Source organism: Mobula hypostoma, chromosome 4 (assembly GCF_963921235.1).
Source record: "Mobula hypostoma chromosome 4, sMobHyp1.1, whole genome shotgun sequence".
In the NCBI taxonomy this organism is placed as follows: domain Eukaryota; kingdom Metazoa; phylum Chordata; class Chondrichthyes; order Myliobatiformes; family Myliobatidae; genus Mobula; species Mobula hypostoma.
The window spans coordinates 44,843,790-44,857,822 of record NC_086100.1 but is presented as its reverse complement, the minus strand read 5'-3'; the positions used below and the strand labels follow the sequence as shown (position 1 = coordinate 44,857,822).

Sequence of the window (14,033 nt, the reverse complement as noted above, 5' to 3'; positions counted from 1 at the left end):
AGTCTGTTATTAACTTCAAACTTTCTGCATAATCACTCAAGGAGCTGAACTGCATGTGCATTTAACGAGAGCTGTATAACTCATCTCCTTCTACCTTAGGCCACGAACTTAACAATCACCCCTGCTGTGGACACTTTCTGGAGGTCTAAGATCTGTATCCTCCACGACTGCTGGACTAAGTGTGTAAATGTAGGAGGGGACTATGTTGAAAAATAAATGTGCTAGGTTTTCTAAAATTGACTCCTTCTACCTTAGACCACAAAATTATCAATCACCCCTCGTATGCATTCCAAGTTTCCTCTGAGTATTAATAATCCTGATGCCTAAATACTCCTATTAGACATCCTAAACTACATGACTTTACACTTGTCTGGATTAAATTCAATCTGCCACCACTCTGCCTAATGTGCCAATTAGGTTTTGTACCTCTGTATGCTTTTACAAACTTCTTTTCTACCTACTGCTCCTCCAGCGTTTGTGTTATCAGCAAATTAACTAAACAGTTCACCTACATCTTTATCAAAATCATTTTTAAATATAACAAACAACCAAGGTTGCAGCACCGATCCCATTGGATGCAAAATTGGATCTCATGTGCCCTAACCTTCTGCACCTGATTACCATGTATAACTGTCAAAATTCCTGCTCAGGTACAGGTCGACCTTCACTAATCCGGCACCATTGGAACCTGAGGAGTGTTCAATTAGTGAAAATGCCGAATTACAGAAGGATCACATTAAACATAATCAGTGCCGGATTATTGAAGGATCCAGATTACAGGTAGTCAGATTAGTGAAGGTCGACCTGCATCTGCTTTAAATATCATTTCTTATTAAAGAATCAGGATAAGAATTAGGTTTAATATCACTGACATACGTCATGAAATCTGTTGTTCTATGGCAATGCATAAAAATACTATAAATTACAATAAGATATACAGTGTATTAAGTTAAATAAGTAGCGCAAAAAAGGAACAAAAGTAATGCAGTAATATCCATAGGTTGGTTCATTGTCCATTCTGAAATCTGATGGCAGAATGGTATGCTCCTAAAACATTAAGTGTGTGCCTTTAGGCTCTCGTACCTCCTCCCTGATGTTAGTAACAAGAAGAGAGTACGTCCTGGGTGTTGGGGGTCCAGAATGATTGATGCTTCCTTTCTCAACGCTGAGGAGGCTAGCATCCATGATGGCGGTGGCTGTGATTGCAAGCCTCTGCAGCTTTTTCTGATCCTGTGCGGTGGCCTCTCCATACCAGATGGTGATGCATCCAGTTAGAATGCTATCCATGGTTCATCTGTCGATATTTGCTAGAGTCTTTGGTGACTGGAGTGAAACAGTGACCTTACAAGTACCCTGCACTGTTGTACTAGTACTTCTTTATTTCTAAACTCTAACCCTTGTGCAATAAAAGTTAATGTACCATATGCCATCCTATCTACTTGGTGCAAGTGAGTGATCATCAGTTGATTCAGTCAATCTGCCTACCTTTTGACTGGAATTGAAGATGCTCAGGCAATCACAGAGATAACCTCCTGCGTGTAGGTGGGATGCATTTAGCCTACTGCACTCTAGTTTATGGGTGGAATCATAAAACACTTAATTATATTTATAGACTGAGAAATAGTGTGAATATTTCATCAGACTAGGGAGTGGCTCTGGCCCAGTCAGTGAAACTGCAGGAAATTTCTTTCTCGCACTTTATCACTCATGCTTCTGTCTTTTGTGATGTTTGCACATTCCCCCTGTATGCTCCATGCTTCCTCCCAAGTTCCAAACTTCTGCCTGTTGTTAGGTTAATGCCATAATGTAAGCTATGCTTAGCATAGGTGAATGGTAGGAGACTCGGGGGAGCTAATGTGCCTTTGAGAGAGAATAAGTTAAAAGAGTGTAAGAAATAACTGGGGAAATGGGATTGCTCTGAGAGTTGCCATGGATTTGATAGACAGAATGACCTCCTTCAATGTCATAAAGAAATCTGGACAGTATATGAAAAAGTTAAATATTTTAAAAGCTTGAGAAAGCATGGAGGATAAAGAGAGGAGAAGTAAAGACCTATGAGTCAGTGGAGTCTAGAAGATCTTGACAGACTGGAAATATGAGACTGGAGTAACTGATTCACTTGACATAGGCTCAAAGGCAAGTTGTTCCTTCAGATTCATTGCAACAGTGTAGGAGGCCACATCCAGGAGATCAGAATTGGATTAAGATGGAAAATTAGAGGATGGCCAGAAAGTCAAAGTCATCTATTGGACTGAATGAAAGTGTTTTGCAAAGCTGTAATTGAATCAATATGTGATTTCCCCAATATGGAGGAGACCACATTTTCAGCCCCAGTCCTGGATGTAGTACTAGAAAATCACAGCTTCCTTCACTTGCCTGGAAGACAAAACAAAGGAGATGCAGGAGACTAGCTTACATAGAATTATATTTTGCAAAATATATTCAAAGCACTTATGTTGATTCCTCATTTTAAAAACCTGCAAAAAGACACCAAAGGCATTAGATTTTTCCCTGAAATGTTTGGTCCTGATCCCCTATTTGAACTGATGACACCGCCTAAATTCAAATTGAATTAAGTAACTATCTAATTTATATGGATGATGTAACTAGAAAAAAAATAAGAGCCTGTTATTGCAATCTTACAATACAGGTTTAGTCTAACTTGTTTACGGTAATTACATCTACTAGAGATGGGCTCTGTTAGCATCCTTGTTATAAAACTTAGTACTCATGGCCTTCTGCATGCCGGACTATATATCAAAGTACCATTTATAGTTATTCGCTGATTAATGAAACAAGAGAAGAGACTTTTTGAATGACATTTGAATTTTTTATGATACTGTGTAATTAAACAGGATTTGCATTTAGACTGGATTTGTTTGTCGGAGACTATGACAGAGAATGCAATGTGAAATTATCTTGTAAAATCTAAATGACAAAGGAAATAATCTAAAAGACAAAGGAAATATTAAATTACAGGATGATCTTCAGTATAAAAGCATGAATGAATTGCTTTGAACTTCTGCATATAGGCCTACCCATCTCTAAGTTGTAAAACTGGTTTTATAAGTAGTGCATGTTTGGATATTATGGGCTAGCCTTGATTATTGTGCAATTGTTTATAATGCATACACACAGAATGGTGGTCAATTTTCATTACCTATACACCACTCCCATCGAAGGGCAGAGTTAAAACAAGGCATTTTATTCAGCAGCTTGAACTTTTTTTTGGCTCTGCAACACTTTATCTTTGCTGACTGTTATCTGAACTTGACCTAGGGCTCTCTAATAACAAACCTGGGAAAAGTAGTTATAAGTTAGCACAAACTGGCCAGAAGGTCCCTTATTTTTTTCTGAATTTATCTCTTCCATGCCTTACAAGGAACCCTTGGCCTTCTCTACTGCAACCTTTCCTATCCTTCCCCTAGTAACAGCTCCAAAATTCACTTTCAGCCACATAACCAATGGCAAAACTGCTCCTCTGGTCTCCAGTGTGTCCAGCTTCTCTTCCCATTACTGCCTCAGCCCATTGGCCTCAATATCTTTCCCATGGGCTTTGGACAAAATATAGATGCAAAAAAAAGTCTCATTCTCCTTAATTCATGAAAACTGAATTTTGATGGGAGTAGAACTGCCAGCACTTTCTAAAAGGAATTCGGTTACTGTTCATTGTGGAAAAAGAACATGTGCCTGTGGAAAATTACAGGCTTGTGGATTTAATTGGATAGCTCTTTCAGAGCCAAAACATACACATGATGAAGATAAGAGATTCTGCAGATGCTGGAAATCCATTCAAAATGCAGGAGGAACTCAGAAGGTCAGGCAGCATCTATGGAAATGGATAAACAGTTGACATTTCATGCCCAGCTCTTCTTCAGGACTGGAAAAGAAGAGGGAAAACACCAGAATAAAAAAGATGTGTGGAGGGAAAGAAGGACTAGCTAGAAAGTGATGGGTGAAGTCAGGTGGGTGGGAAAGGTAAAGGGCTAGAGAAGAAGGAATCTGATAGGAGAAGATAGAGGAGCATGGTAGAAAGAGGACTGACACCATAGGGAGGTGTTAGGCAGGTGAGGAGAAGAGGTAAGTGGCCAGAGTGGGGAATAGAAGAGAGGAGGGGAAAAAATTACTGGAAAGAGAAATCGTGTTCATGCCATCAGGTTGAAGGCTATCTAGATAGAATACAAGGTGCTGCTCCTCCACCCTAAGAGTGGCCTCATCCTGGCAAAAGAAGAGGTCATGAATTGACATGTCGTAATGGGAATTGGTACTGGAATTCAAATGGTTGGCCACTGGGAAATTCTGTGTTCAACAGAGCAGGCCCCCAACTTACATTGAGTCTCACCAATGTAGAGGAGGCCACATCAAGAGCACTGGATACAATAGACAATCCAAAAAAAATTGCAGATGAAGTGTTGCCTCATCTGGAAGGATTGTTTGGGGCCCTGAGTGGAAGAAAGAGAGGAGGTGAAAGGGCAGGTGTGGCACTTCTGTCACTTGAAGGGATGCGTCACGAGGGAGATTAGTGGGGAAGGATAAGTGGACCTGGGAATTATGCAGGGACTGTTGAATGCAGAGAGTGTAAAAATGTAGAATCCCATTGAAGGCATTGAAAGTTGTGGGGAAATGATGCGTTGAATGTGGAGGCTCATGGGTGGTAGGTGAGGACAAGAGAAACTCTATCCCTGTTAAAGCAGCAGGAAAATGGGGCAAGCACTGATGTCTGGGAAATGAAGAATTTGGGGGAAGAGGGCAGCATCAATGGTGGAGGAAATCTTGTTCTTTGAAGAAGGACATCTCTGATGTCCTGGAAACGAAAGCCTCATCCTGGGAACAGATGTGGCAGAGACAAAGGAACTGAACAAAAGGGATAGCATTTTTACAGGAGACAGGGTGGGAAGAGGTATAGTCAAGATAGCTGTGGAAATCAGCAGGTTTATAAAAGATGTCTGAAAACAGTTTGTTTCCAGATATGGAGACAGAGATATCGAGGAAGGGGAGAGAGGTGTCAGAAATGGACCAAGTAAATTTAAGAGCAGAGTGGAAGTTGAAGGCACCTTTGATGAAATTGACAAGCTCACCATGGGTGCATGAAGCAACACCAATGCAGTCATCAGTGTAGCACAAGAAGAGTTGGGGAGCATTACCAGGGAAGGCTTGGAATATGGACTGTTCTATGTTGCCAACAAAAAGGCAGATATAGCCGCTGCCCAGGTGGGTGCCCATGGCTATCCCTTGAGTTTGGAGAAAGTGGGAGGAGCCAAAGGAGAAATTGTTGAGGATGAGGACCAGTTCTGCCAGACAGAGGATGGTGGTGTTGGAGGAGAACAGTTTGGATCTTTTATTGAAAATGAAGCAGAGAGATTTAAGGCCTTCTTGATGGGGATATAAGTCCATAGGGACTGCACGTCCATGATGAAAATGAGGCAGTCAGTGTCAGGGAACTGAAAGTGATGAGGAGATGAAGAGCATGTGAAGTGTTGTAGATGTACTGCAGATAGAAAGGAAATGAACAAAGGAGGATAGAATGGAGTCAAGGTACACAGACATGAGTTCAGTAGTACAAGAGCAGGCAGAGACAATGGGCCTACCCAGAAAGGATGGGCTGAAGGATTTGTTTCTGCACACTGATATTTTTGATTCTGTTGATCAAAACCAGTGCTCATAAATCATCCTCACCTATCAAAATGTTACCATCCTCTGATCACCACCACTACCCATTGACCACCATCACTCATCAACATCATCATGTCCCACTTTACCGATCAACAGTACCATACCTTGACTGTCATCACTAACCGTACAGCATGACCATATCCAATGACTACCACCACTGTGCAATGACAACAATCTACCATGAAGTAACCATCAGGACCCACTGATTATCATCATTACATATTAACCACAACACATACAGCATGACCACCAGCCGTCAACTACTAATCCCCCCACTGACACGCATCAACCACCACCAAACCACCAATCTTTTATCATTAACACCCTTCAACTGCCATCTATTAAATACCAGCAATCAGTGACTCTGACCTTCACTCATCAACCACCAGCATTCACTAACCATCACCGTACCGAGCTCATCATCATCATCCATCAGTCATCACTATGGCCGTCACTCATCAGGCATTATCATCCATTGATCACCACCAGCCAGTTTACAACACTCAAAAACTACTAAATATTAACTACCAATACTCAAGGATTACCATTAGTTATCAACCGCTACTAATAGGAATCTAACATTATCACTTATTGACCACTACTGCTCAATAGTTCGTACCACTCATGGAGCATCATCACCTATTAACCCATATGACTGACTCCACCGCTTTTTGACCATCATCACATACTGACAACCACTGTTCTGGCTTTAAATGAGGCACACAGAGACTAGAACTCTAAATATAACAGGTCTTTATTCTGCACGAGTAGCAAGGTAGGGAACGCCTGCTGAGATAAACTCTTGAAAGAAACTCTCTGAATTGAAATTATGAAGTTTTTTAAAAATATTCTTAAACACTAAGATAATGGATAAAACTTCGATAGTTACACCTGCATAGTTTAACAATTGGAATATGTTAAGATGGACAAATGGATCCGTTGAATTACATATTGACAAGATTATATCTCAGCTAGCAAGACCATCAAACATCATTTTGAAGATAAGTAGATCACTGTATTGAGTGAGCTAACTCTGAGAATACAAACATACCAAATATTCATTGACAGAACAAATATACCTATGACCATATTTGATACACTAACTGACAAAGCAGCCAGTCAGAAGCTTTCTTGATCTCTGCCACAATGGTGAAATATACGTTCGGTGAAGATGTTTGATGCCTGGTTTGATGTAGACCATTAACATAGCTCGATCATCTAGTCAAGAATGCCTCATGATCATGGCAGTTTCTAAACCACCTGAAGTGGCCTCCTGCTCTCTTTTAGTGGTATTTGCTTAAGGAGATATCCATAATTTGTTTCATTTGAAGACACTTTGAATGCAGGGTCTCCTCTGCATTAATAGCTGCTACCCTATAACTCAGGATTACAGCTGCTTGTTCATTAATACAATGCTAGTCTGCTAGCCTCTCATTATCATTAGAAAGATTCACTCAATGCTTTGGAGGAAGGAAACTAAATAATACAGTTACGCCCAAGTAATAAACCCACCTTTGCCCTATTACACATTGATATGTGGATAAGACACACAGTAGTAGGTATGTACTGTATGATCAAAAGTTTAAAAGTACAAATGCTAGAAAGCTGGAATAAAATCAGAAAATAGTGTATACTTGCAGAAAGTTGACTTGTTTTTCTGCGGATGCTGCTTGACATACTGAGTGTTGCCAACATTTTCTGTTTACATTATAAATAACATGATGGTATGCATCAAATCAATGTGATGGGCTCTAATTTAAGCAATAGCATGAATTTATTAGTGTCCTAACCATTGCTAACTTAAAAGGACCTTAGTGGAGCTGGCAGTAGTATACTTTCAATAAGTTAGCTTTATATTGGACAATAACAAAAACACTACTGTTGAATTTCAGATTGCACCTTTTCAGCAAGATGCAATGTATAAAATTTACTCCTTTAAATTACTATTCATTATTTCAATTCAGAGGAGTTCCGTGGCCTTTTTTTGCTTCATTCAAGTTACTAAATATTTCAATATTTTGATGCAAAAAAAGGTAATCTGTGTTACATACAAATTGCAAGACTTCAGACCAAAGAAAATTATCAATCAGATGACTGTGAGCATCTGGTTTTCAACTTCCTAATATGTTTGACTAAGAGTAAATATTGATTCCAGTCGTGTACTTACATCATTTGAGAGGGATAATATAGTTAGTCATTATAGTTGAAGAGGAAATACAAATGTGAAAGAGTGCAGCAGACTCAACACATATTGTAAAGCAATCAAAACTAAAATACTGCAGATTATTAGGACAGATGGTGAACGATATAAAACATTATGGAATACTTGGTGAAGTTACTTGTACTCTGGGGGCAGTACTAGATAACATGAGAGCTGTATATCACAAAGAATCTAGATAAAGGAATACACAGTAGCACCTTAAAAGATTTATTGAAACTTCAAGCCAGAAATACTGCAAAGGGAACAACAGATGGAGATATTCATTAATCTCCGTTGCAATTGCTTCCCAAATAAAGGCATGAAGGGTCAAGAACCTGAATTATTAGTTCTGTTTCTCTTTTACCTAGGTTGCCGGATCTGCCAAATGTTTCCAACACGTTCTGTTTTGATGTCTAAAGGCTTTGGTCACCATGTAGTTTCACCCATAACAAACAACAAGAGAAAATCAACCCACAGCACTTTGGAGCAGCAGCCTTTGTATTACTTATAAAAGCATTTGTTTCTATTCAAACACTTACATAAAGAACAAGCTTTTTGTTATCAGTGTATATTTTTCTGTTATTACATTTTATTTCTCAAAGTAAATGTATAAACTATAATGCAAAATTTCATTAAAATCGCTTTCAAATATTAGAAGTTTTATTTGAGATCCTTAATATCTTCTTCTGGGTTATACACAATATTCTGTGTTCTGGTTGATTTTAATTATTTGACTGTCAGTTAAAGCCTTTTTTATACCTTAGCTCAGTTCCAAATAGAATACTATATGAATGACATGATCTATAAAATTGTAGTAACTCAATGTTCAAAATAACTCATGTTTTCCTTTTTACTTTATAGCACAAAATCATAAATTCAATTCTACAGAGATTAATGTATGAATTTACAGATTTTTTCTTCCATGAAACGAGGATAAGGGCTTGTTCGTAAAGTTCTATTTGTTACTCTTCCCTAATTGTCTTTGAGATTGTGTTGGTGATCCATTACACATAGTTGTGTGGAAGTGGTTCTTTGATAATATTTGGTTGGATATCAATACAAATTGATCAGTAAAGGAATTATGTTATGCTGTATACCTAATCAGGATGCTTGGGAGGGAATTTGGAGGTGAATGTATTTAAATGTCCTTTGCTCTTCCATACACTGAAGGTCATAAGTTTGGGAAATGCTACCAATGAAGTCTTGGTAAGTTGTTACATCGAACAAGTGCAGCTCATGCTACGTTCACAAGAAGAGTTGTACAGCAAATTGACTACCTTGTCCACGGTGCTTCTTATTCCTGGCTAGAACTGCACTCATCCTCAAATGCAGAACAATCTTTTCCTTATCTTGCAGCAGGTGTTAGAAAGGTCCTGCACAGTCACAATAATTAACAGTGCATTCAGTAGCCCTAAATGCCCAAGAAGTGGAAAGCTTTTGAATGTCAAGGTGTGCTGCATGCTACCTCTCGACAACAGATGGATATTTGACATTGGTGTCCATTCATTATTCTCCTACCCCAGCTGTTATCTGGGTCAGGAAAAAGGTCAACTCTTAAATAGAGCTACACCATCAATTCCTCTTGAGTGACAATACAAAAAGGGTAAAGGGGGTTGGAATTGGTTTATTGGAAAATGAAATGCAACATATCCCAATATATTTGAAAGAGAACAGGGAATGGGAAAGAGATTATCAAATAAAAAGTAGGGGTATTCACAGAGGAGATGCACTGCACAATATTGGGAAGGGCCATTAAATCAAGATGATGAAAGCAATTAAATGTTAACCAATAGCTAAGGTAGCCATTGAGGTTTTTTTTGTGAATATTCAGTCTAAAATGAGCGATAGCATTTGCTAGCTAATACTTGCACATCATCAAACCTAACTTTCCTACAAGTGTCAAAATGCTTGATACCAATAGACATTTAAATACCGCGTAAGAAAATAAGAGGCAAAATGTTCCAAGATTTTCTTTTCCAAGTTGTGAAGTTTTTATCTGCCTTTACCACGAAAAAAATTATTTAAAAAAATTAAATAAAATGTACAAACTGGTATTTCTAAATTCAAAAATCTGTAGTTCAAAGTTGGGGCGTAGGGAGGTACAGAGGATAGAAGGAGGTGAATTTTAACTTAAAGGGAGGACATCTGTAAAACGGGAAGCAGATCGGCTCCGACCTCGTTGCATCAAAACACCTCTACTCCACCCAACAGTTGAATTTATTCCTACGGGATTTAAGGGTCACATTCTTGGAGCAAGTGCGTTTCCTCCTCGGCTGCCTGTAGTTTATTATATTCTGCTCGGGAAACCGCGCCGTCAGCCTTTGTCAGATTAAAGACGAACATTTCTTTGGTCCTCTGGAAAGACGAGTTTCCTCCATGACGAGAGCACCGGCTGATCCAGAATGAAGTGAGCAAGAAGAAAGCAAGGAGGAGAAGTACGTTCAGTGCAATATGCCAGCAGAAGAAACTAGTGACGAACATCAGATTGGCCATATCGGTGGACTTCCAGGGTATACCTGTGAATGGTTTGTAAAGAATGAAAGCGGCTTGCAGGAGCCACGTTCCCTGAGTCATCACCAGGCATGTCTTGGTGAACCACAGAACAGGGTCATTTGGTCTCCACAGTTCGACAGTGAGGACGAGGCAAACGAAGAAGCAGGCGAGAAGCAGCAGCGAATGCACTGAATTTTCCACCTGTTCCTTGCCGTGCATGTGGTTGTAAAGCAGCAAGGCTTCAATATAAAATGCAACTGTGATGGCGATGCTTTCAAATAGGAACAAGCGTCTTGGCAGGCAAGCCTGGCTAATGATGTCCACCCAACCACTGAGGGCGAAATAGGCGTACATAGTGGCATGCTGCCACTCGTTGGGGTGGATGAATGGGTAATCCGGCTTCTCTTTGTTGTAAAGGATCATTTTATAGACTCCGGGAGGATAAAAGAACTCTGCCATGACCGCCAACGTACCGTACACGATCTTCATCACTCCCTCAACAGGAATCCGTTTCAGGCAGCTCCTGAATCCAGGCGTCCGCGGAGGAGATACCATTGGGATCTTCTCACCTCTGAGCACCAGCAGAGAAAACTTAAAGGCGTAGAGCATACCGAAGGAAAAGAACGCCAGTCCGGGCGAGATGTGACCAATAAACGTCCCCATGTTGTGGCTGGGTGTTATTTCTTTAGCGAAGAAACGTTTCAGCAGTAAACTTGTCAAACCACCTAGCTGTCAGGCTGTCAGATTGTCGGGAACGTCAGGTTGTTTTAATAAAGAGCCAATTTCCTGGGAACGCCTTTTGCTCCGCCTTATATCGAGCACCTGCCGTATTTCAACCCGCGACTATTGGCGGGATAGAGATCCATTTTATTTGAACAGGGAGTTGGCTTGTTTCAGCGTGAAATAAATGACACTTTACAACGGACCTTGTACTTTTCGGAGGATAAAGTTAAAGAAGCGCGATGTGCAAGACGGGCACCCTTTCACAATCCAGCAAAAATTACTCTGTTTGGAAAATTGACTAACATTTAGCGGGCAATTCACGTTTCGTGAAAGGCATTTTGAAGGTGCAAGGCTTTTTCAGGATAGTTTTCTCTAGTTTAGGACTGTCTGATGTTGTAACGCCCACAGAGCTACTCGCTGGAGTCAGGTATCTGGTTTTTTTTATGACTTCGTTCAGGTTATGGCGAAGGACTTCCCACCCTAGTACCATCACATCTTCCCACCACTATTTCTAGCGAAAAACGGTCTTAATCCATAAAAGGCGACGAGTTTCCTTGATACTTCCATGTCAGAGGTTTGAAAGTTCAAACCTCCATCCTCAAACACCCAACTCGAACTTCGTTCTCATACAATACGGTCCTGATGTTTTAACCTGATTGCAATGTTAAAGTTGTTTCCTTTGGAATAAATGCGCCCTTGGATTGTAGGCTCAGTCTTTTCTCTCTCGGTATTATTCCAAGACCAGGGGAGTTGCCGAATTACTATCTGTGTTGACTTATAAAAGTTAAATTAATTGTCTAATATATTTATTTTTGATAATGAAGTTCTGTGCACAATTGTCTGCAGCATTTCTTTACATTGCAAATACTGTGAAGAGTGAAATTTCATGAGACTGTAAAAAGTACTCCTCTATAAACAACATTTTCACGGTCACTGGAAGAAAAAAAATGACTCCATATCACTTTCTGCATCAAAAATGCTTGGCAACATAGTTTGATGTTTCCTAAAGGCAGGAACAAATACTTTCTCTCTCAGTTCAGTTCTAAACTCGTATTCACATTATCACTGATCATACCTAATGGATTTTCTATTCTCACCTGAGTACACATTCTCCAAAACATTGTTTTTGTTGAACTTATTGCCCTTGCTCCTCCCCCATTTAAAAATTTGAACAAGTGTAGATTGTGGATTACAAGATTATTATGTCAGTCAGAGAGATTGTTCAAACATCTCAATGAAGTTTTGGGTTTCAGCAGATTATCACATAATCGCTGATCAGCTGAATTGCAAAAGAAGTTGGAATCCTGATTGAGTTCAGTATAATCAATTACTAAATATACTAATGTTTAATAATTGATGAAACTAGAGGATTTTTTTGTGTTGGAACATAGTTTGCATAATTGCTTATTTGTGATTGCATATTTTAATGACTTTACAATCTTTACTTTGGATTTCATAATTCTTCCCTCTGAACCTACATACATACATAACAGATGTCATATTGTTTGGATTAAACTCCAGTAATAATCACAATAATAAACTACACACAAAATATGTAATTTCACAGAAACAAGGAAAAGTGAAAACAGTTCTCCTTTTGCTCTTCTCAACAACTGTCTCCTGTTTTGTCATAGGGTTCATCATAAGCAAGGAATCGTTATTAAGACTTTGTGCCTATTATTTAACTATTCACCTGGAGATGAAAGTGAGTAGACCATGAAGACTGTGCTGATCTTATTTCTTTGCCCCTCCCTGGTCCATTATTTCTCTGTGTTTGCTAAACATTGGAATAATTGTTGGAAATCAAAAATACTCATTGGATTTACAATGGAAAACGAATCATTTACTGGCCTCTGCCAACACAGGTCTGGTTAAGAAGATAAACACTTTATAGTATAGTGCTGAAATGTGTGCTTATCAAAGAATCTCATGCTTCTGTGTTTTGCAATTGTCAAACTTCCTGATCTGGATATAATAAAGAAACAATGGTATTTTTCCAATCCACATCCCATGCTTATTCTCTTTAGTAGTAGAAGTTGTAGGTTTTTAACTACTTAAGTTGTTTTCCAAGGTTCTTAGGACCTCAGTTTTTCATCATTAAGTTAAACGAATAAATAGACAGTTCCACATCAATACTGCAGATAACACTTGGTTACAAATAAACATAGTATAGTCATAGCTATAGTCATAGTCATACTTTATTGATCCTGGGGGAAATTGGTTTTCCTTACAGTTGCACCATAAATAGTAAATAGTAATAGAACCATAAATAGTTAAATAGTAATATGTAAATTATGCCAGTAAATTGTGAAATAAGTCCAGGACCAGTCTATCGGCTCAGGGTGTCTGACCCTCCAAGGGAGGAGTTGTAAAGTTTGATGGCCACAGGCAGGAATGACTTCCTATGACGCTCTGTGCTGCATCTCGGTGGAATGAGTCTCTGGCTGAATGTACTCCTGTGCCCACCCAGTACATTATGTAGTGGATGGGAGACATTGACCAAGATGGCATGCAACTTAGACAGCATCCTCTTTTCAGACACCACCGTGACACCACCACTAATATAATAGATAAAAAGAGAAAGATGGCTTGGCTGGAAGATGGGAATGTGGGAGTTAATTGAATATGGATTCAAGAATGACAGAGAGGATTTTTAGTGGTGAGGTACTACAAATGCTAAAACAATTGTATGGTGCAATAAACAAATGGTGGATCTGAGTGTTTGATTACAGAAATCACTGAACCGCTGGTACAAAAAAAATTACCTTCTCAAATAGATTGGATTGCTGAACTAAGAAAATCATCCAGCAGGGGCATATACTTTTCCTACCTGCTGTTTACTTCTGCACAGCACATCTCTGAAAAAAAATATTGGCTTTAGTAAAATGCTATTAGGTGAAAATATTAGCATGAAGTCATTGGAAATGTAAATTAGAGGTGGAAT

At 39.2% G+C, this 14,033-nt stretch overlaps 1 protein-coding gene across 1 annotated transcript; it reads right to left on the bottom strand.

Moving 5' to 3' along the window:
- Nucleotides 1–7,972: 7,972 nt before the first annotated feature.
- Nucleotides 7,973–11,108, bottom strand: LOC134344776 (transmembrane epididymal protein 1-like). The gene has a single exon (XM_063044863.1). The coding sequence runs from the start codon at nt 11,027–11,029 to the stop codon at nt 10,106–10,108; it is 924 nt and encodes a 307-aa protein (XP_062900933.1). The 5' UTR covers nt 11,030–11,108; the 3' UTR covers nt 7,973–10,105.
- Nucleotides 11,109–14,033: the final 2,925 nt, after the last annotated feature.